This window comes from Merops nubicus, unplaced genomic scaffold (genome assembly GCF_000691845.1).
Source record: "Merops nubicus isolate BGI_N331 unplaced genomic scaffold, ASM69184v1 scaffold6259, whole genome shotgun sequence".
NCBI classification, from domain to species: domain Eukaryota; kingdom Metazoa; phylum Chordata; class Aves; order Coraciiformes; family Meropidae; genus Merops; species Merops nubicus.
In genome coordinates, this window is record NW_008631706.1 from 43,062 (window position 1) to 67,081 (window position 24,020).

At 37.5% G+C, this 24,020-nt stretch overlaps 1 protein-coding gene across 1 annotated transcript in view; it reads right to left on the reverse strand.

Annotated features, from left to right (window-relative positions):
• The window catches only part of GREB1 (growth regulation by estrogen in breast cancer 1), a 60,036-nt gene that overhangs the window by 6,149 nt on the left and 29,867 nt on the right, over nucleotides 1-24,020 (reverse strand). The window contains exons 17-28 of the mRNA XM_008947672.1: nucleotides 23,351-23,690; nucleotides 21,807-21,922; nucleotides 20,912-21,111; nucleotides 19,395-19,484; nucleotides 16,703-17,319; nucleotides 9,291-9,393; nucleotides 7,512-7,670; nucleotides 6,548-6,690; nucleotides 5,626-5,787; nucleotides 3,779-3,983; nucleotides 1,868-2,042; nucleotides 685-903 (exon numbers count right to left, since the gene is read on the reverse strand). Coding sequence (XP_008945920.1) covers nucleotides 685-903; nucleotides 1,868-2,042; nucleotides 3,779-3,983; nucleotides 5,626-5,787; nucleotides 6,548-6,690; nucleotides 7,512-7,670; nucleotides 9,291-9,393; nucleotides 16,703-17,319; nucleotides 19,395-19,484; nucleotides 20,912-21,111; nucleotides 21,807-21,922; nucleotides 23,351-23,690 — 2,529 coding nt within the window. The remainder of the gene's footprint in view (nucleotides 1-684; nucleotides 904-1,867; nucleotides 2,043-3,778; nucleotides 3,984-5,625; nucleotides 5,788-6,547; nucleotides 6,691-7,511; nucleotides 7,671-9,290; nucleotides 9,394-16,702; nucleotides 17,320-19,394; nucleotides 19,485-20,911; nucleotides 21,112-21,806; nucleotides 21,923-23,350; nucleotides 23,691-24,020) is intronic.

Consider the following 24,020-nt stretch of genomic DNA (forward strand, 5'->3'; position numbering starts at 1 on the left):
TTAATACTGCTGCCTGTACTCACAGCACTTTGCTTTATTGTTGTCCTCATTAGCCCTTCACAATGCTTCATAGTGTAATAGAGCTAGACAGCCTGGAAGCAGAGTTCTGCACTAGAAGATGCAAGAGAGCAAGTTTAAAATACACTTTTAAAGTCTCAAGCTGGTGACAACAGAAATTGAGGTTGTCTGTTTATTCACAGGCTAATGAAAGCAGAAAGGTTTCCCTGCACTTATAAGTAAGCTTGGACTTCAAAAGACATCTTCCTGAGACAGGAGAGTTCTTCTGAGAAGTATACTGGCTGATGTTCATTTATCTAAGTCTAGGTGTGTAGAGACTTGGTTATGCACCATTCACCTATAGAACCCTGTTTCCTTTGGAAGGGAGTGAAGCTAAGTGTTTACCAAGAGGCCACTTGGACTAGACAACTGGGTGACCAGTACTGCAGGGCACACTGCTGAGTGTGTCTACCCTGTAATTCAGATAAGACTGGGGGGTTTTGAGCTATGGAAATTCATATCTTTTTCTAATTGTTGGCAGTTTGGGAAGGATTTGAACCCTCTGTAAAAAAAGCAAAATCTGTCTGCATCCCATTAACAAGCTCCTCAAAAAAAACCCCAAGCTTTTGTGAAACTTCTCTTATTTGGTTCATTATCTCTATTGAAAGATGCTACTGATTCACTTACCTGTTCTGATTGTACTGTACGTTCTGTGTCAGATCAACATTCAACATAATGAAATCATGCACGTGACAGCAGGAGAATGGTTCCTTGATCTCAGCACTGTTTGTTTTACTAGACCATTTCCTCATTCCAATTAGGGCATAGTGAGTGACATTGGGAGTTGCTTCAATATGCTGCAAAATTTGCTTCAAGGAAACATTCCTTTCGGTCCATTTATAGTCACTACAACAGTTATGAAAATGTGTTAATTTAAAAGTATATGGAGAATATACAGAATTTCATTCAGCTGAAGAGCAATTCTTAACAGTCAAAAGTAGTTAGAAGTATCACGTAGTTTCATTGTTGTCATTACCTCATTCAGTAGTCTTTTGTACTGTACTTTTTGCCTCTCACTCTAATTAAAACTTAAAAATAACTAGTCTTTTATCATGGGGACTGGTATGACAGTTCTGAAACAATCTGGATGTTTCAGAATATTCACTCAGATACATAAACTTTTAAAGTTACCTGGATAATGTTCCAAATGACTCTGGGAGGGTTGCTGACTTCGTGCCATAACTTAAGTGAGAAGTATAATATCCACCTAGTCCATCCCTAGCATTCATAAATCTCAGTTTTCACTGAGTTTAGTTCCCTTTGAAGATTTGCTGTAAATCCTGCATAGCATCATTCTGGGAATGGGTAAAAAAATCTAGTACAAACAATGTTCTAAAGTAACAAAAATACTTGTTTGGGGATTTGGGGAGCTAATAAAGAGGCCATACAGACCGAGACTGACAAGAGCCAGAGGAAATCAGTTATACAACTTGCACAGAAATACCTTTAACTTCCTTAGAAAAATCCTGTGAAAAATGTACATTTGAATGTCCATGCTTGCCCAGTTCAACAAGGATTATTTACAGAGTCTGAAATCTGCAGTCCAAGTAATTCTAGTTATAACCAGAGTCAAGCTATACAGCAGAGGCTGTAGGGCACTGAAGTCCTCAGGGACAGGAATGACAAACAGGCACTAAAGTATGTGCTAGTCAAAGGCAGATATCTTGGGAAAATACTTCTCTCATTAGGCAAATATTATTCTCTGCTTGTAGAGGGTAAAAGTTGTAGTGTATCAAATGTAATTTCAAAACTGATATGCAGTGAAAGGTTAAAAGAGATGAGCTGAAAAAGCATGTATTACTGTCTTTACCTTTTTCTGTCTCCTGAACAATCAACTTCTACTGCATTCCACATAACACAGGAGTCATCTGAAATGACAATGAAAGGCCAAATATCCTGGGGTTTTATTCCCAGCTCCTCCTGCCTATTTCGTTCAAGCTCCAAGTTGTGATAAGACAACTCTTTTATCAAGAAGTGTGCGGCACCTGAAACCAAAGACATAAAACATCAGTTTAAAAGTAGGGGCAAAAATTGTTTGCTTTCAACCTGGAAGCCTTTTAAAATTAATATTTCTGCAAACCAGGGTATGAATCACTCTGAAGATTTTAACACCCTGACACTCCCCAGAGATGACTTATTTTGTCACGTGCCAAGCAAGTGACTTGTAGGACCACACTGGGATGCACACACAATGAAGCTTGGCTTGTGTCTTAAGGTTTTAGCAACTGAGTCTTTTAACTTCACAGATATTTGGCTCCACTAGCACCTCTTAGTGCAAACGTACAGAGATATTTCTCACATGTAACAAGTCACAGGACAAAAGGAAATGGCCTCAAGTTGTGCCAGAGGAGGTTTAGGTTAGATATTAGGAAAAACTTCTTCACTGAAAAGGTTATCAAACACTGGAACAGGCTGCCCAGGGTAGTAGTTGTATCACTATCCCTGGATGTGTTTAAAAGTTGTGTAGATATGGTGCTTAGGGACATGATTTAGCAGTGGACTTGGTAGAGTTAGATTGATGGTTAGACTCAATGACCTTAAAGGTCTTTTCCAACCTAAACCATTCTATGATTCTGTTGATTGACCAGCTGAATAACATGGGAAAGGTCTCTCCTGATGGTCTACTTTGCATGTTTGTCACTACTGATGTCTGTAAGTTGTTCCAGAAGTAAAAGCAAGGTACTGAATATTTCACAGGTATTGTATTAGCAGAACGTAGCTAAGAGATGTACCTAAATCGGTGTATCAGCCTATGCAAACACTACTTCTTTCCACAAGGAAACAGAGCAGGTAACTCCATCTGGGGCATATTGGTTGACAGTCAGCTGAATATGAGCCAGCAGTATGCCAAGCAAACAAGAAGGCCATCAGCATCCTGGCTTGTATCAGAAATAGTGCAGCCAGCAGGACTAGGGCAGGAATCAGCCCTCTGTACTCAGCACCAGTGAGGCTGCACCTCAGATATTGGGTTCAGGTTTAGGCACCTCACTACAAGGACATTCAGATGCTGGAGCATATTGAAAGAGCAACAAAGCTGGTGTAGAGTCTAGAGAATGTGTCTTATGAGAAACAGCTGAAGGAACAGGGATTGTTTAGCCCAGAGAAGAGGAGGCTCAGGGGAGACTTTATTGCTCTCTACAACTACCTGAAAGGAGGTTGTAGCTAGGTGGAGGTCAGTCTCTTCTCTCAGGTAACAAATGATAGGACAAGAGGAAACAGCTTCAAGTTGTGCCAGGGGAGGTTTAGGTTGGATAATAGGAAAAATTCCTTCACTGAAAGGGTTGTCAGTCATTGGAACAGGCTGCCCAGGGAAGTGGTGGAGTCACCGTCCCTGGAGGTATTTGAAGGATGTGTAGATGCAGTGCTTAGGGACATGGTTTAGTGGTGACTTGGCAGTACTAAGTTAATGGTTGGACATGATGGCCTCTTCCAATCAAAATGATTCTATGATTCTGTGATCTGAGTTAACACCCTCAGATCCCTTTAAAATCAACAGAGGAGAATAAGCGTTTCTGGGGTGCAATTTATCTAGAATGTTTCAGGTGACCTGATCAAGCCAATTGCATCTTCAGCTGTAACACATTTCTTCAAAGAGAATCCAGATCACCAGATTGGATATGCTAGATACAAGGGGTGAGTCTATATCTCACTCCTGAGTAACAACATCTCAAGAGCCCAAGTTGTTTGCCCCCATTTGTTTAGCACTCTTTGTTATACTTACCTACTCCTGCACTGTTGAAAATGCTTGGAAGAACAAGCATGATGTGGTTGGGCCAGTACTTCTTATATATGGCCATTTCATACTCCTTGACAACTAAAACATGCAAATGACTGGCTCCATCCATTGCATGATATAAATTGAAAAGTCCATGTTCATGGCGACCAGTGGTGGGTGTAAAAGTGGGGCTTTTTATGTAATCTTCACTCTAGATAAAAAAAAAGTGAAAATTTTTTGTTAAGATGGAGGACTTTTGAACAAAGAGAAACAGATCATTCAGGAAAGTAAATCAGATTCACTGACACTGGTCAAATGGGTACATTTTATATCAGCTTAATAGGAAAATAAGCAATTTCTTAAAGAGTTGGGAAAAAGAAAACTCTCTCACACTTAGCTTATTTGACTGATGAGAGTGTGGTGGACTGGATCGGCCTCCTAACCTTGACCAGCCAAGTGGACAGGGGCCTTGAAGCTAAATCTGTAATAGGATTTAGGTCCATATGATAACAGATGGTAAGAAACACCTTACTTCAAAACTGCTGTAACCCCCTTCTGACTGGCTATCACCCAGTCTTGAATGCATTGAAACTCACTAGGTGCTTCCAAGTTTGCTAGCACAGCTTCTAAAAGTCCTGTTTCTACAGACATGCAGGACTGTTCCAGTCTGGGCAACTGATTTTAGCCTGTGTCCCTACGTCAGGTTGTTAAGGACCCAGAATAAAAGTGTGCCCCTTTACAAAGATTCCTCAAAGCCCTCGCAATTAAGAACTACAGATTTAAAACTGCTAAAGCACAAAATAGTGGATTTTATGCTAGCAGAGTTTACAAAAAGGAATTTAAAGTGGATCAAGAAAAATACTTTATAATGCATTGATAATCTAGGTCTATATCTCACAGCACATTTCAAGCTTGCAGCAAGATTGCAGGCACTATTTTGGGGTGAGTGAACTGAGAAAGAAACAAAAGAAGAATAAATGGTTTTGGCAAAGCCTCAAAGAGGGTCAGTGGCAGAAGCAAGGAAAGAATCCACAGTTCAGATTGCATAGCCAAGCACAAGTTTACTGGGTGAGGAAAAGCAGGAGGTTTCATCCTCACATTGTGCAGTTGCTGCTGTGCTGCTGCTTGGGTTGTCTCATTTCAAACTGGAACTGGACATAAAGGCCTGCACTGGAGGGTCATACTATTGTTTATTGGAAGCATCTTGTTTTCTCCAGGATAGAAGACTTACAGCTTACTACTTTTCCACAAATGGCTTCAAGCAGCAAGGCCTGAGCAAGACAAGCTTCATTTTCGACACAGATATCAGGAGTCACTGTAAAGGCCAACATCAGAGTTTGCATAGCCTAAGGGATAGATGACCTTACAAAGTGTTTTCTACAACCATGGACAGTCTTGAGGCCATGACAAAGATTCTTTGAATGCCTTATTTTATGTGAAAGCAGCAGAGCATTTGTGCAGTATGGCAGGATAATCTACTGCCTTCCTCCAACAGTAAAAAACTGCTTTCTCTCACCAACTCTATGATAAACAAAACCATGTCTCTGAGGCTCATTACTGAAAGCACTCTCACTCTAACATCTTAAATCCAAAACCAAAGACCTTTCTCCCATGATAAGCGTGTTTATACCAAAGGATCAACCTTGATAATGAGCAAAAGAAACAGCTTATTGGTGGCTTGGCAGTTTTGCTTCTTCTCTCCCTTTCTGGGAGAAAACACAAGGTCAGTATCAGGACATCTTCATTACGTCTTCACAGTAGGACCAGAAGTGTAAAGAATCTGAATTCAACAGATTTTTAAATTGATGATGTCTCTTTACCATATTTGAACATAGATATAACTATCCATCTACCTTATCTGTGACTAGTGGCAGCCTCATGCTTTCCAATTGTCTTCCTGGTTGGCTAAAGACAAAATGATGCTCCTTTGACTTTGGAATGATAAAATGAAGCTGGATCTCTTCTCCCAGCATAGAATAGGAAAAGGCAAATGCATGCAGAGTGGACTCATAAAGCTAAGGATGGAAAAAAACAGGATAATTCCAGTGGTTAGAGTCAAACTACAAAGTCTCAGTGTAGTTAACACACATTTATAACATTAACACACAGATTACAATCACTTACTGTATTGCATTAGATTTTACCTCGTGATTCATTAGGTAATAAGCAATGTCCCTTAGCCTAGAGCATATATTAAAAATAAATAAATACATCAAACCAACCGTTCCCTCTTTTGAAACCATTGCTTCGGCTTCATCTTGCAATTGGTATCAATACTTCTAGGCCACTCTTGGCTTTCAGAAATACTGACACATAAACCCCAGTATTCATAATGCTAATACTTCCCTCTACACATGCTAATAGGTGGGAAACTGGAGGGTTATATTGGATGATAATCTGTATGCCACATGTAGACTGCTCTGTGCTGGACTACTCCTGTAACAGGTGAAAATGTAAGCATGTCCCAATGGGAAAAGTTTACTGAGAAAGTAGATTTAACTGGTAGTACACAAGTAGGATGCAGATTACAGTGCTGAATAAGCAAGTGTAAATGAGGCGAGGATCAGTCCTCTGATGCCCCCAAACCTGCAGTCTCACCAAGGCAGGCAAATTTCAAGAAATAACATCTGTAAATCAGCTGGTTTTAATACACATATACAAATTCTAAGCCTATTCAAATACAGTGAATGCACAACGACACACACACCCCCGCCCATGTTTGGGTTGTGCCTGCTTCAGTTTCCAATCTGCAGAGCAATAGCTAGAAATCTTTACCTGGTACCTGGGATTGAAACCCATATACTGGTGACACTGTTCACAGTGATGGTAGGTGTTATATGCTGCATACTTGGACAATCTCATCCTAGTTGTTTGGCGGCGTGTGTACATATCCTCTTGTCTCCTGCTCATTGATCTCTCTATTAAAAAATGAAACAACTTAAATGCAACATATATTCAAGGCCAGAATGTATTCCTTTGTGGTAAACTGTTTCTGTCACTGTAATTAGCTTTTATAGGAACAATGGCATGATTAAACACATGCAAAACAAACTATGCATTCATTCTGAGCATAGTATGTTTTATGAATTGCTACATACAGGAAAGGGACTACAAAGAAGTATCTGCAAATTCATGATCATGGTAATTCTGTACAGATTTCACATAAGGCGAGGTGTAAGCAAAGCCAAATTATTAAAATTATCATTGTTCACAGAATCACAGAATGGTTTGGGCTGGAAAGGACCTCTAAAGGTCATCTAGTCCAAAGCCTCTGCAGCGAGCCAGGGTATCTTCAACTAGATCAGGTTGCTCAGAGACTTGTCCAACCTGACGTTGACTGTTTCCAGGGATGGGTCATCTATCACTTCTCTGGGCAACCAGTTGTTGTTGTTATAATTGGTTGAATGCTTGCAAAAGTAATACATAGTAAAAAAGAATTTATGACAGACATTTGCCATCCTGTGACGGATATCACAGTAGATTATGTGAAATCAATTCAGCTAATTTAGTGATGTTCTTTAGCAAATATGCACATTTTAAAAAAGGATCTCCTTTTTGGGATGCTGGAGGAAGGGGAGATATAATTTCTGCTGAAAAACACTTCTGTTAATTCATCTGGCCAAATCTTTTACTGAGACTTTCAGCATCAGATCAAGTTGTTCAAGGTTTCTCCTTGTCCTGTTAAGTTCTGAAAATCACTGAGAGTGGAGTTTCTACAGTCTGACCTTCAAATTCTAACCTTCACTGTTTATAGTCTGCAGCTTTGAACAAATCAGGCTTGCGTCTTCATATTTTGGGTCATGGATAGTGTAGTCAAAAGGCATCTTCTTAAATGTCTCCAAATCTGGCCATATATCTCCAGGCTGATGGTAGTATTGATCAGATTCTTCTTTTAAGTCTACAATATTATTAAAAAATAAGAATTCATGTAACTATAATTTTTAAAGCAATATTATTAAGCATCAAGAGGTGCACCTTTGAACAAATGTACCTCATACCTCAAGACAACTCTGGCTTTTAAACCTTTGTTATCAGTTTAAAACCCCTGTATCCTGCTGGAGCATCTGGTAGGATGATGAAAACCATATCAAGGATCTGGTAAGTCTCATCTATCTGCATTCAGGAATTTGGAGTCTTTCCACTAAACACGACATTTGTGAACTCAGTTGAGGAAAAATAGGTTACTCTGAGGAAAAGAAGCCCTTTTAAAGCTTCAGAAATTGCAGTATTAAGTGTAGTGCAGAGCTAAAGTCAAATGCCCCTTCTAGTAATAAAATCAGAGTAATCAAAGATAACTCACCCTAGGGTAGGAGAAAAATAGCAAATGGTATTGGTATAATTTGCAGTGAAATCATGTCTTTTTCTGAAACAGGTTAACAGATATAACAGCCCAAATGTACACAAGTACAATGCTTCTCCCTCTTTGTCAGGAGGATGAAAGATATGACAAGAGTAAAATAGACAGTAGTGAGCAGTTCAGTTTGGAGGTCAGCCGCAAGCTGTTGTAAAGAGCCATAACTCCATGTCTATGACTATAGACTAAATTATTATCTACAACAGGTGAGACCCTGTCTTTTAGCACCCAGAGTAAATGTGAAGCTCAGGTGGAATTAGTCAGATGCTAAAATTACCTTCATGCCTTGACTGCGAGTTACCTCTAAAATCTTACCTAAAATACAAAGGATTCCTTGCACAAAGCTCTCCTCTAGCAGAGGTCACCTGCTCCACAGGTTTTACTATAAAACTTAGGGAATAGCTGCCTTGAGCACAGTTCAGTCTGAAAGAAGACTCCAAAAAGCCATTAGAGACAAGTCCTGGACATGGTCCTATAATGAAATGACTGAAGAGCTTCCAGCCAGGGTCTCACAGAGGCAGCTAGCAGGCAGGTAGCACCCACCTGAAACTCTCCACAGCTGACTGTGGACATGCTTTCAGTGCAGAATTAGACATATTCCATAAAATATCACACATTTTTTTATATAATACAGACCTTAATTACCAAGGTTGAGTGTCAGAAATATATCTGGAAACACAGGGGAATAATGCAATGTAAATAAAGGCAACTTGAGCTAAAATTATCTATTAGAGAGCAGGAACTGTTTTCCTCCCTCATGTTGTCTTATTTACTTAGAAAATGACATTGCACAACATAGTATAAATCTGCCAGAATTTCACTGATTCTTTTTATATACCTTGCCACAAAAGTTTTTTCCAATTCTAAACTCAAAACCACTGTATGGATATCATTTAGTATACATAAATGTTGTTGATTACTTTTCAAGAAAATCAGAGGTGTGTGGTTTTCTTAATGAGGGAGACAGAATTCTAAATGATAAGCAAAATAATAAAATATTCTTAAATATCTGTTGAAGATCAAACAAATTTCCTTAAAATATTTCAGTAATGCAAATTATTTGCAAATGTGAATGGCATAGAATATATAGACAGCTACTTTTCAATTTTACATAACAATTTTCTACAGTTTCCAGAAGCAAATACTTTTATAACAAGAACTTACTAATGTTGATTTCTTCCTCATCATAAACATCCACTTCTGTCAGTCTAATTAGCATTCGGGACAAAATACTGAGGAACTGCAGGTAGGCACCTGTTTTCCCTATCTGTAAATATATAAATTAGAAAAAAATAGAAAAGTAAACTTCTATTTTTCAACATGTTATTTTTCCACATATATGGAATTGGCAGCTACAGTGAAACGAAATATTAATATTCAGCAGTTGCATATTCCTGTATTAGTAAATTCCTTGGCATAAATGTGATGCTTAAATGCTCAACAGTTTTGTTCTGTCTATGCAGGAACCTAGTTTGGAAAATTCATTTTGTATCACAAACCTAACTATAGGCCTACAGATGAGAATTTTCCCACCTGATGGTTTCAACAAAGGCAATGAATTTGTAAAAATTCATACAAGCTCATAAAATGTTCCAAAAACTCCTTCTCAAACTGCAAGATAACTAAAGAGTTACCTCCGCCCTTTTCTATTTTCACACGTTTCCAGTATATTGACCACTAATGAAGTACACTGACTATCCTGAAGAACTCCATCCATAGGAGAACTTCTGCAGGCCACTTCCACTGCTGGAGGACATGGTATACATAACAATATTTTGTTCCACCTCTTGTGCTGAAAATATAGTATTTCCTCTCCACTGTTTTAAAACTAGACTCTAAAAATATGGTTTAAAATTTTCTTAAGATTATAACTTTCTCCTTTCTTTTTTACTCCTCCGACACAGTATTATACATTTTCTCTTCATTATGCCAAATACTAATGCTGCCCTTTTATAGTTTTTTCAGCTGAAAGGTGTAAGCCACAGCCAGTGATTTACTCAGTGGCGTGTTCTGTCTTCCACATAAATTTTGCTGATTATAACATCAAGTAAACAATACCATATCTAAGCAGACAGCTTTACAAACCATTACACTCGAACAGGAAGGACTACACAATAGGTTTCAATGAGAAAAAAAGAGACCAGCAAGCTGATGTCATTCTCAGAGGACAATGACCACACCATGATTTCATGTGTGTGTACAGTTGAGCCTCAAAATAGCACTGATGACAAGCTGACAACTTAAGACTAGTGTGACACCTGTACAGGGTGAAGGTAGCATGTAGATCAGCTATGACACATTCTGCCCCAACTGTTTTCACAAAGTGGGGTTTTTTGGACTAAGTCTATGTTACTACTGAATTGAAAACCCAGCTTCACTGCCATTACTGCTAGGACATGTCAGAAGCATGGTTGTGTTGAACTGCTAAATTGGTATTGAATTTATTATTTTCTGTGTATGTTAAGTGAAAATTTCATTTTCTCCCAACTTTTGGGAAGGGGAGACTTTGAAGCTGAAGCAAGAGTAGGTAAAGATTTGTTTTGGTCCAAGTTTATTATCTGTTATTCTTAATAAATCAGACTGCATTTTAAACAGTTGCTTGGCAGGGGTAGAAAAGGACACCATTATCCCTGCTGGGGGCCGAGTAAGCCTTGCAGGTACTCATGGTAAACAACATGTCAGCACACAACTCTCTGTTAGCCATGTAACACGGAAAAAAAAAGTGACTTTGAACAGAGGAAATGATAGCATGGACCATAGTCAGCCCACGGACCTGATGCTTCTAGCACCCAGTCTGGGTTTTTGTGTAAAATCCACCAAGACTTATGAGAATGTTTCTACTGACCCTGGAACAAGGCTCTAAACTTGGCTGCAGTCACTGGTGAGCTAAACAAAAACATCTTCTTATCCCACCTCTGAGGAAAACCTGACTGTACTTTGTTCCAGAAGAAAATACTTTGGGTTTCTCTCAATTCTGAGAATACCTTTATATGTCTTTATGAACATACTCTTTTAAAGTGCCTCTGATCATCATTTCACTAAACACAGGGTGGACGGACAGATGAACACTTCCCTGATTTCACACAAATGAGGGACCGTTTATCAAAAGTACACAACCTGTTCCCTTTGTGTCAGGTATCTATGTGAAAAACTGATTCCTAAATTATTTGAAATATATACTTAGAATTATCAACAGTACAGGCTGAAAATATTTTTTTGTTTGTTTTTGGTAACCATTTAAACCTTACTCTATCAAAATCATGTATTTCTCTTTCAATAAGTCTTCACCAATGTTTTTCAACACTGTATCTGGGAGAGATTAGGTTACTACTACGTGGTAGTGAGATGAAAAGTATCAGTTGTCAGTTGACCCAAGTATACACAAAGCTGTAGTGTCATGAGTCAAAAATGTTGGAAACCACAGGACTGCAAGCCACTAACCACTAAACTAAAATATATGTATTTACGATATTCCATGCATCATATCTTATTCAATCTCATTATCTGCCACATAAAAAGTGTCCAATACAGCACTATGAGCTTTATGAACTGTTAGTATTAGCAACACTATATGTAAAATGCTGGTAGAAGCTTGCAGGAATCTCTTGTTTTCAAAATGTTTCTCTGCCAGGAGAGAGAGCAGGCTGAGCACATAGCAACATCTGTATTTGGACTCCCTTCATTTACAAATTTGCCTGTATTTGCTACTGAAAAAAAAAAAATTAGTGAAATGGAGAATGCCTTTTCTAGGTCATTTTGAGTGGATGATTTTCAAAAGGAAAATGAGAAAAGAATGACTTCTCATCTACAATCAGTGTCTACTGCAGAACGGAAGAACCTTGAACAACTGAATTTACAGCATGCCCAGATAGGTAAATGCACCTTTAAAATTAATTGTATTGTTTTCTATATGTAGTTTCTCTAGGCGAAAAGGAACTGTGTAGATTGTCTTTGTTTGAAAATACTAAATAGCTGTCAATGAATAAAACTTCCACATCTCTCCAGAAAGTTCTTGCACACCTGTCACCACTCCTCTTTTCCATGGTTTCAGCAATACGTAGCTGCAAAACAATCCTGCAAGCAGGATATGAACACCTTTGAAGCATAAAGCAAATATTTGCCCGTTCTTCATCTCCCAGTTGCAACAAAATGTGAGATCTCCAAAGAAATTTTAAACTGGATATGTGATTGGGTTGTAGCTTTACACAACTTTAGAGCAGCCTAGTACAATGCTGTGTTAATCCTAATTAGTCACTCTGGGCTTAAGCATAATATATATATTAACAGTGACAATGACTGGTAAGCAAATACTCTGAGCAAGGTGATTTTCTCCATATCTTGTCTTTGCTCTGCACACAAAAGCTGCCAAGGGATGAAAAGAATGAAGGATCCTGAAACTGGGCTGCATTTTTGTGATTCCTGAAACAAAACGTACGTGAGGAGTGCTGCTACTACAGACAGCTCTACGTCCCAGAAAGAGGTTCCTCAAATGCATGGCAGCATCCATTGCCTTAACAGATAAGGCACTTAGGGACAAATATTCCCAAGTAATGGAAGGATTGCTCTAATTTGTTTCTGTCTACCTGAATTTGGAAGACAGAAATCTGATGAATCAGACTGGGAAGAAGAAAATCTCAGACAACTAATAACTAGAAATATCAAATCTTGTGAAAATTTAAGATAACTAAGGAATTTTGGGCCTGCAAAGATTTAATGTTTTGTTTTCGATTTTTATCCTTAGTATAAGGGATTATTTGGCCTATAAAAAACTAATATATTTATACTGCAGCTCTTCATCAAGAGTGTAGCTGTAGCTGAGCAAGAGGAAGGAATACAGAATCATAGAATGTTTTAGGCTGGAAGGGAAAAATAGGACTTTAAAGACTTAATGCAGAAAATTCAAGAGGTGTGAAGGTCTTGCTTTTATGTCAAAGACATATATAACCTAAGAGGAGTTGAAAGTTCTCCAAAGCTTTTGACCACTGAACTGTGCTTGCCAGAGATATGAAGGATAAGGTGAAAACAAACTAAGAATCCAGAAGAGATATGCCAGTCAGAGAAATTATGTGTGTGCCTCCATGCTTATTCATGGAAGTGACATCCGAAAATGCTCTTGCAGCAGATCTAACAGCAATGAGTTCTCTTTAACTTGTTCCAGATGCTGGACACCAAGACCACTAGAAGTACTTTATTATTCTTATATGTTGCTATAAAGTATCATCTACTTTCCATCTTCACATCTGGAGAAATATGGCAAAAGGGAAAATAATTCTATAAAGCTTTGCTGTTTTAATTGCCAGGCGAAATAGTTGTTCACATATCACAGCAGTGGTTTTCAAACTGTGGTCTGCAAACCAGCGGTGATTCACAGAAAACACTCTGATGGTCCACAGACAGCTGGTCAAATGGTGCTGGCTCTTCTCCTCGTTTTCACTTGCTACATTCTTCTAAAACACAGCTAACAATAAGCACGTTAAATATTTCCCTACTATTTTTCTTACATAAGCTCAATGTCATATAAGCCCATGGCAATAAGATTTTAATAAGAGTAGAGGAAAACCAAATATAGGCAGCAGTTTTCTTCCTTAGGAAGTGTCTCAAGATGTGCTTGCTTCATTCCCTGGATGTGGTACCATAGGACTGAGCCATGCTCATGAGCAGCTTCCACCCTTAAGGAAAATGCTAGCTCTATGTTGTAATATCCAATTAAAAAACAAAGGTACAAAAACCTTGATTTGCAGTTTCAGGAACTTTAAAATGATTGTAAGAAAAATATTTTAGTGAATTTAGGCTTCCTTACAGGCCTTTTCTTGGCTGCACTAGGGTCTAGATTTTTAGCCATTGATGTGATACATGTTGTTCATGGTGGCTGGTTCATATTTATTCATACTCACTAACCAATGGCTTGACTTTAATGATGTGAGCTGTCTTACAGGTGAATACATAGAACTATTCTATACCTACTCATTTTTTTCTGCATTCCCTAAACCTCATGTAAAAATAATGCATTTATTGCCTTCTAATGCATTTAGCTAGACCTGTGAAAATGCATTGTCTTCCAGCAAAACATTTTGACTAGTACAGAGGGCAAAATGTCTCTGTGACAGAAGGGTGGGTGTACTTTATGACTAGCTACATTGACAGTGACAATTATAATTTCATTTCACTAACGTGCCTACTTTTCTTCCTGTGTGGATTTCATGTTTTTAATTTTAACCAACAAATTGTTTCCTGATTTGAATTTTAGAAAAGTCATTGCTGTCTGATAAAGAAAACAACTACTACCTAATTTTTGAAAAGAGAGTACTCTGGCTGTCTTATACTTTAGCTCAGATGTTATTAACACTCAGAGGGCTGCTATCAAATAATTGCTTTTATTTCTGCCTGTATTTATTCATACATTAAGCATTAAGTTCATGTTTAGTATTAATATTATCAAACACATGTGAGTAAAGCCTATTTCAAGAATTAAAGTCGTTTCTTCAAAAAAAAAAAAAAAAAGACCTATTTCAAGAATCAAAGTAGTTTCTTCAAAAAAAAAAAAGAGAAGGGTAATTCTAATTTCTGTATATTTTTGTTGTAACTATTCCCTAGAAGAAACACTGTACAGTTATACCTTAAACCAATCAAAAATAAATATAGTTTTACAGCTCTTTGTTTGGTTTATAGGAGTTTTTAGTACTTAAGTAACATGGTTGCCTTTTTCTACATATCAAAATGAATATATACCCCTAAATTTTGATACTTATGAAAAAGACATCGTACTTCTAATCTGATGCATGAGAATTTGTTCTGTGTAAAGTAGGTATATTCTTCAGAAAGAACTAAGGAATATAAAATGAATACACAAGTGAAGACTGTCCTTTCGGAACTGAATCAACTGTATGATCCAATGCAAGACTAGGGAATAACCTGCAGTATGGAGACAGCTGGAGAAGAGATGGAGTTTCAGGTAAAAGAACTGTTACCAAGGCTCAAATTCACTGCTGTACAGAGGGTCAACAAGGTGCTATTCAGTATTTGTAAAAAAAAAAAAAAGTTTGATAGTGAAGAGTGCTGAATACCATACCCTGGAAGAGAGCCAATGAATAAACAAACTGCCTGTTTTAACTATAATCAGTTAAAAGGCAAGGATCAAGTGTGTGCAACATCAAAGCCTTCTCACAGGTATGTCCTGTGCTCTCACAAGTCTCTGAATGATGCTTCTGGGAATCACAGATCCATATTTGTGACCCATAACCAATTGAATAACAAAGAAATATTTACTTATTGGTTAATCTGGATATTTTGCGTGGCTTTGGGAATACTATCTTTATATGGTTTGATGTGTATGCACATAAAATTCTAACAAAAATTGCCACAGCTTATGTTTTCCTTTGAGATGGAAATGAACGTATCTCTTCCATAATATACTTGGGTTTATGCTGCAGCTGAGTATGAAATTCAGTTTCTTGATCACATAATACCTCAGTCTTTGGCAAACATGGACAATTTAGATCAAAGGAATGGACAGTGAAAAACTGCTTATCAGAGTACTTTCTGGGATCCTTTGTGAGTCACAGGAACTGTTGCAGGAAATCCCAGAATGAAAAGCCTGTTTATGCTTTTTCTACTCTTGTGCACCTTAAATTTGGGTGAACAATGAAATACCACCTTTTAACAAATAGCAATATATAGTTTCCTTTTGCAGTGGATGGGCATAGAAGAGTGGCTCATATGGAAAATTAAATCAATAACTATCTTTTGGATTAATTCTTTAGGTTAATGTCACAGTATGTGGAAAGATGCAGTTTTGTCTTGGTTTGGATTCATCTTTTTGACTTCTGAGGTTCACAGGACATACTTGTGCCCTCAGTAGGCATGGTGTCTCTTCCTATCTTGTTGCTTCATACGTAGCAGAACATGAAAGGCACATATTACCTTTAGCATGTAGCATGTGCATTGAGGTAGGAGATACCTTGCTCAGAGATAAGTCCTAAACATTCTTAGGCAATTTAGAGGAGAAGGAACTTTTTATGACTCTTCTAATTTACATATATCTCTTCAAAGTGATTTAAAAACTCTTAAGTCAGCTACTCATCTTGTAAATATGGCTCTGCTACAGCTGAACTGACCTTCTTGCACGTATTATTTACAACAGCTTCTATTTCTGTTTGCTGTGTGGAGAAAATAGAGAAAACTTAATTACAAACTCCCAGGTTGTCTTCAGATTCATTATAAGAAAGCAATTCTGTGAAGAGCTTTGATCTTTATTTAAAATGTAAATGTATATTCAACTTTAACAATCTGAAATTATACATGGAATCTAACTCTTAAGCAAACTATCCTTTAAAACATCTTAAGGTAGAGAGACTGACAAAAAATGAACATTGCTGCAGCTTTGTTGTCTGTGAACTCTGGCTAGCAGTAAAAGGAAGATTATTCTATTAGAAGGGATTAGGAAACAAAATATAATCAACTCTCCATAAAAAAAAAAAAACATTCAAGTATGAAAAAAAAAAAAATCTATTTTTTCTGAGATTATTATAAAATTAAACGAAATAAGTCAATGATAGTACCTTGTTCTTATTACATACCTGTGGTGGCCCACTCAGCAGCAGCCTCCTAGGGTGGAAGGTGTCCATTCTGCCCTCATTTCTATTGTTGTAGTCCATATGGATTGGCTTGGGAACCGTCCATTGGCGGTAGTACAGAGACTGCTCTGTGCAAGTCATCATCTTACTCATAAGAGGGCGAAAAGAACTCGCCCACATAACAGAATGGTAAGGCAAAAGGGAAGATGATTTGGGAAGTCCACTGCTGTCAGTAGAAGTAATAATGTCATAAACCAGTTTGGGCAGGAAAACTATGGGAGGCTGTTTTGATGCTTTGGTCATGGAGCATTGAGAGGTTTGTAGGATGAAGGAGTTATGAGTAGGTGCAGAGGAGGAAGAAGAGGAGGAGAAAGGTGAGGAGGATGAGGACGTGATAGAAACCTGGGCACTTTTTATGTTTTGTTTTGTTTCCAGCTGTTCAGCGACCGGTGGCAAGTGTTTGCTCACTGTTGTTTGCGCCCCCTTGTCTACTTTCTGCTTCTGCCTTTCATAGTTATTTGTAGTTTCTTCAGTGCTGTTGCTTAGGACTTGGTGGGGGGATTTTGCTGTATCCACTGCTGATATTAAAGGAGGAGATGGTTCACTACAGAATGCTGTAACTAAAAGAAAATTCGTATTTAAACACAGTGCATCTACCTCTGCTAGTCAATGCCATAGTTATAAAACAACAAAAAAATAATCATTTACTGAGCATGTACATCAAACACTGAAATCTCAGTCCTTTCTTTTCTTGTACAGGAAGCCATAATGGGACTAGTTTGGAGTATTCTTCTCAATGCAGAAAGTGACTTTTAAACACTGAAGTGCATAGGAAAGATGTCAGTACTCTACTGCTCTCATACATTCCCTGCTTAAGGTGTTCATCACCCAAGACAAATACAAAATTACTGAAACCATTGTTTAAAAACATATAAAAAAAATTATTCACAGGCTGCTACCCCATCAGACTGAAAAATTTCTACACAGACTGACATCTAGAAACAGTCCTCTGAGTCAGCTCTGATCTGACACATCTCTGCATCACTGCAGCACTTAACCTGCTCTAATAAAACCTGACTCTCAAGCCTCTGGTGCTATATAGTGCAGTAATGCATTCATACAGCTTTAGGTCAGAGCACATACTCTCATGTAGATACACCTCACAGCTACTTGCTGATTTTTTGAAATTGGTATGAGTATCTTTCATGCTTAGTGAATTCCAAAGAGGAGATGCAAATACTTCATAGTCTTCAGAGTAGACTGGAACTGCTTGAGGAATCAGTCTTCACATAGTACTAGAAATATCTGTCTGAAGCTGAACATCAATAATAATAGCTTTCCTCTCACAGTGACAACAAGAGTCTTGCTTCTCAAAACAAAAAAACCTCAATATATTAAATCAATAGTCCATAGTTTCTCTTGGTCTCAAGAAATAGTAAGATATACTCTAGCTGCATATTAATCTAAAATAATCACAGAAAGACATTAGCAATAACTACAAAAAAATAAGAGTCTTGGTTCTCAAAACAAAACAAAACAAAAAAACCCCAATATATTAAATCAATAGTCCATAGTTTCTCTTGGTCTCAAGAAATAGTAAGATATACTCTAGCTGCATATTAATCTAAAATAATCACAGAAGGACATTAGCAATAAATACAAAAAAATACTGCCAGCAGTATGAATGTTTTCAAATAAAACCAGTATATTCATATATATTTCAAGTAAACTCAAAATACCAGTCTCCAAGAGCACAGGGGGGGAAAAAAAAAAAAAAGGAAAAAAGATTTCTTTAACCACAGGCAAATTGAGGCTACAAAGCCACAGGCAGGCCACATGGATACTGTGAAACTGATGAGCAGCCAACTTTAAAGGGCAAAAAAAAAATAATTTTGGAAATTAAGTGTTGAAAATTAAAGTTTTCTGTAGAAAAGAAATCATGAGCCAAATATGCGTGTCACCATGTTGAAATCTACAATCAGATGAAAAAGAATTTACTGTCACTGACAAACCCCAGCGTTTAAGAGCAGCAAGAGATTGTGAATTCTAGGAAGTTAACATACAATTTCTGTTCCTCACTTTTATTCAGCTCTCCTCTTAATATTATCTGCATAAAAAGCATGAAAAGAAATTTGTCAGACAAAAGAGCAACAGTAGTCCTCAATGTTGTCTCATGTTTTCTACATCAGTTTGCGGATTAAGAAGGAACTGAAGATTTAAAAAATAATCCGTCTCCAAAAGAGCTTTCAAACAGTGCAAAATTAATCTGCAAACTTTCCTGAGCAAAACCAAAAAGGTATAAATACCAATGAGAATGGACATGCTTTTTCTCCTACAGGTTTTCAGAAGATGTTTTTTTTAAATGTGAAATGTTTTCTTTTCCATAAATTGTCATAGCTTCAGTGAACACACTCAGCCATCACAGTACTAACTGAAGGTTTGGACTTTAGCGGCACATACTGAAGTAGTGCCTGATTTAGGCACCCCACCCTATGATTATTTTTCAAGCAAGAAAAGATCTTATTTCGTATATTTCAGAAATCTGATTTTTTTCGAAGTTGTCTTTAGTGATCCCACTAAAATAGGCCTTCACCAAAAACTTAATTATTCATAGCTTTTATTATTTATCTAATAAGATGAATAAAAGTTCTCTTTTATGTTCTAAATGTAAATAGAGATAATCTTAAGGTCTTACTGGAAGCTTTTGAAGAGAGAGATGAAGATGCAGAGTCATGGGAGCAAGATCTTTCTCTTTTCATTGGACTTCTCTTTTCTGAAGTAGAACCTGTTTCATGAATGGTATTAAGGAAAAAAGAAAAAAAAAATACTATTCAAATAAGTGTGTAAGAAGACAGAGCTACATCGTCCAAGTAGGGAAAAGTACACAAGTTTGTGTGGTTTTTGTCCTCATTCTGACACTATTTTCAGTATGGAGAGTATCTATTACTACCATGCAATACTTGATCAGCCTAGAGTCTAATCTAACTATGCTGAGCTGCAATAACAACACAAAACCAATGCTGCAGCCAGGAGCTGGTAATTTCTAGGTATCTCAAACATATTTTATCTTTCTACTCATGTCTTACTTTCCTCACTAATCCAGTGTCAGGGAAACCAAAATGCAACAAGCTCTGTTTTGCCACTGTTATGAAATTACCTCCTACCCTATACATTACAGCTTTATGGCCAGGTTATATCTCGGCTTTTGGTGATGAAAATCCATAGCTGGACAGCCACCAAGGCTATTCACTTGAGGTTCCTAGTTTAGGTGTATAAAATGCTTGCTTCTGTACAGTTTTACCATGATAAACAGATACATAAGCCCTGTCAACAGTAAACTTAGACTGTAAGTCTACCTCAGGTGTTTTGAATTGGACTCTGGAGAAGCATATCATACTTCATGGACTACAATTCAGACACCTAACAATTTAGGTGCCCATTTGACTCAGATCACGTATGATCTCAGTGAACTTTAAATGGGAAGTACTTATCACATCTGAGTATGACCTCAGATATTTCATTTCTCTATGAATAGTACGTATTTCATTAAAGTAAATATTTTTTTGTTCTACTCAGTCTGCTATCCTTATTATCAATGAGCAAGAACTTAATAGATGAAGAGTAACCAGCTCTTTTCCTCCTCATAGTATAGAAAACAAAGGTAAGCAGTTGGAGATTTAAATAAACTAGGGGGATAAAAATCCCTCATTTTCCAGTTACAAAGCATAATAGTAAATAAAAATGTAAAGAACTTAATGATAGCTGATAACACCCATCAACTATTACTCAAAAAAACACTTAACAGTTCCTGGGGAAATTTTTGTTTGTTTGTTTACATGTTTATATGTTCTTAATTGCTCTTTTAAGATAATGAACTCACCAACTCTACATCATCAATTTGAATTCATGGACATTTTCAAGAAGTACTCAGAAGTTACTATGTTCAGATATATTTTCTAGCCATACTATTTAATAACTTAAGACTACTCAGATGTACTGTATACAGTTTCCTTGGAAGGAATCTTCATCATTGGCAGAATGCAAGTGTAGAAAACACAAGTGCAATGACATGAGGCAGAACTGAGGAGCAGACCTTACTCAGTAAGGCTAGCTCCAGAAACTGTCAGCAAGTAAGTATCCATACAATCCTGTTTTTTTTCTAATACAACTCAATTGTTTTACATCATCTTTTATTATCACTATTAATAATACCTTCTGTTGCTATTTCTTCATCTTCATTATCGGTGCTGCTTAGTTTCTCTGGGTCACTTTCTAACACATCATTCACAACTGCTTTCTCTGTGTGAATTTCTGAGCTCACAAAGTATGCTGCCAAACCAAGTTCTTGCTCCAAATTTGTTCTTACCAAAGAAGAGGAGTTTATTAAACGTAGGTCACAGTATCTCAGTGATCTGGAGAGAAACAAGAGGGGCTAGTATGAAAACTCACTGTAATCTACTCCTTATTTCTTTTACAAACACAGCCAAAGGTGGACTTTTTTCTTTACCTGCTTGAACTACAGATGAGCTAGAACACAGCATGTCTTTTGTTTAGCACTGGTGCATACACTTTTCTTTTTTCTTAATCCAGTTATGCAGCTTAATCTAGTATGCTGAACATTAGCACCAGTGTAAGAAAAAGAATAATCATTTGGGTTCTAAGTTTAACACACAGAATGGGATTCAGTTGAACATACAAAAGCATTTAGTGCACCAGGACATTCTGTCTGGCTTCCAGCTGCCATTCCAGTAACTGATCTCTCCACACATCCTGTAGCACATATGCCAGCATCATGCAGATGTCTCAGCTAAAGTCTCTAAAGTCTCTATACCTTTATTTTTTTTTTACATACCTTTATTCTGTCCTTTAAACTGTGATAACTCTCATAATATTTTCTGATGTCTTTATATCTTGCTGTGAACAGGAGGTTATTATTAATAATATGGGGGGGTTATTTATGACATAAAAACTGCCAGAAAATGGAAATGAAACATTTTGACACTGAAATCTGTTTTCTTGTCTCACAAGTAATTACACAGTTAATCTTTAGCCATTTAGTAAACAATGGATAAAAAGCTGCCATTGAAAAAATACTGGATCTTCTTACCGTGGCAAAGACTCCCCTTGTGGATCCATACCACTGAATATCAATATGCAAGGCAAACCTTCCAATTCCAAATAGGTCTGTGGCCTCCAATCTACATCTTCAATTTTCTGCCAAACCTGTGTAATGTAAGAAACACTGCTGGACATACCTATGTGCACAGATGAAAATACAGAAGTATATACTTTTATCATCTGTTAAATGAATTCATTTGTAGAGTGGATGGATGTTCCACCAAAGGAAGCCACAGAGCAGATCCAATTTCAACACGGGTAGATTGCGCAGTGCCTAGAGCATTACAGGTAGCAATCTGCCTGCTGCAAATCTGAGGAGATTTGGACAGTGTGTTCCAGTCTGAAGAGCTTCCCAGCTGCATAGCACTGAGGCCAGGGCAGAGATCGGTGGAGTGGATGTGGTACAATGGCCAGTAAAGCCAAGCAGGAGTTTTGGGGCAGACCAGAGCACAGAGGATCGCCTCTTGTTGCAGATAATGGATGGATGCTATCCCCTGAATCCTCCTGATTTTCGCCAAAGCCATCAGTTTTCCTGGTAAGTTCATGAGAAGTTTGATAGCTAGATCTATTGTTTGACTGTTCAACATCAGACTGTACTGCTTTACTTATAGCAGTCAGTCGTTTTTACTGCAAGACTGATCTACTGATGAGGAGTACACAGTAGGACCAACAGTATGACAACTCAGCCTCTGACATTCAGACATGTACCACTATTATGCATGTCAGAGAAGATAACAAGGATGCAATTCAGAATTAACACTGATTTTTCACAATAACTTGTGCCTAACTTATAGCAGAATGAGATCAGCATTAGGCCCTGAATCTCACATGACTTAATCTAACATGTATTGAATCAGACACATTACAGAGTGTACCGTATATACACATACATATACACACACCATCCAAGAATGTAATTAAATTTTTGTTTTGATGATCAGATTATGGTAATTTTACAAAAAGCAAGAAAGTATCAGAGGCCTTTGTTAAACAGATAACCCAATGACTCTGGACCTAAAGGATATAAATTAATCCATAAATAAACACACAGTCCAGAAAAAGTCCTGGTCTGTGAGTACCGGTGTGCTCTAGGACTCATAACTGGCATCACTGATTTGGTGTCTTCATGCCACCTGCTGGTGACAAGAATAATATAGCTCTCAACTGGTCACTGACTAAAATCTTCGTGTACTAGGGTAATTTTGTGAGAAAAGTCTACTAAAATTGTGGCACGTTTATTTGGCTTTTTTTCCTTATTGCTCACAGTCTCTGTAGATAAAAGCAGTTCAACTGTTTGAGAGGGTTGCTACTGGAAATCAAGTTCTAGCTGCTCCTCTGAGTACTAACCAGAGATAGCACAGTAGAGGCGTCACTGAGAGTATGTATAAAACATAAAACTCACGCTCCTTATAGTGGTGTTCATTTTTACTAGTAAGACTCACACTTCAGCAGATAACCATAACTCTCACCAGTCAAGTGTCCCCACCTACCCACCTAATGAAGCTTCCCAGTATATGTCATTCTACAAGTTACCTTTAGTTGCTCCACAAAGTGCTTCCCTATTGTGATTCCAGAATTAGGATTTCCCAAGATTATTTCAAAGTTATCTTCAAGGGCTAGTCTTTCCCTTACATTATACAGACGTTCATATGCCACTGCAGCCAGCGGGGTACATGGAATTCTCAACACTACCATGAGGCCATGACCACTAGGACATTGTCTTGAAGAGTTTATTAGGTTTTGAGTGATTTCCAGAGTTTCAACTGAGGTGTAATTCTTCATCTGAGAAAGACCACACACTGCCATCATAGCTGCAGAGTAGTGTTGTATGAGGACAAAAGTCCTTATCACTGCACTGTGTAACCTGGGAAACCTGAAATAAATGGTGAATTAAATAGTAGAGTATTAAAGGCTAGCGCAAAAAAAAGCTCATTTTTACAAAAGAATTCTTCATATCTACTATTCAACAGAAACTAACCAAATTGACATTGGACAGACTTTGCAATGCATCATTCCACACTCAGACCTGGTGTTGTCTCCCCATTTCACAGTTAAGGTTTATTAAGCAAGTAGTCCACTAAGGTTACAACACTTGGAAGTTATCAAGACTTTACTGATTTTACAAAATTTATCACACAGTATTTACTAAGGTCCTCAGTAATATCATCAATGAAAATTATATTATTTTATCAACAAGAATAGT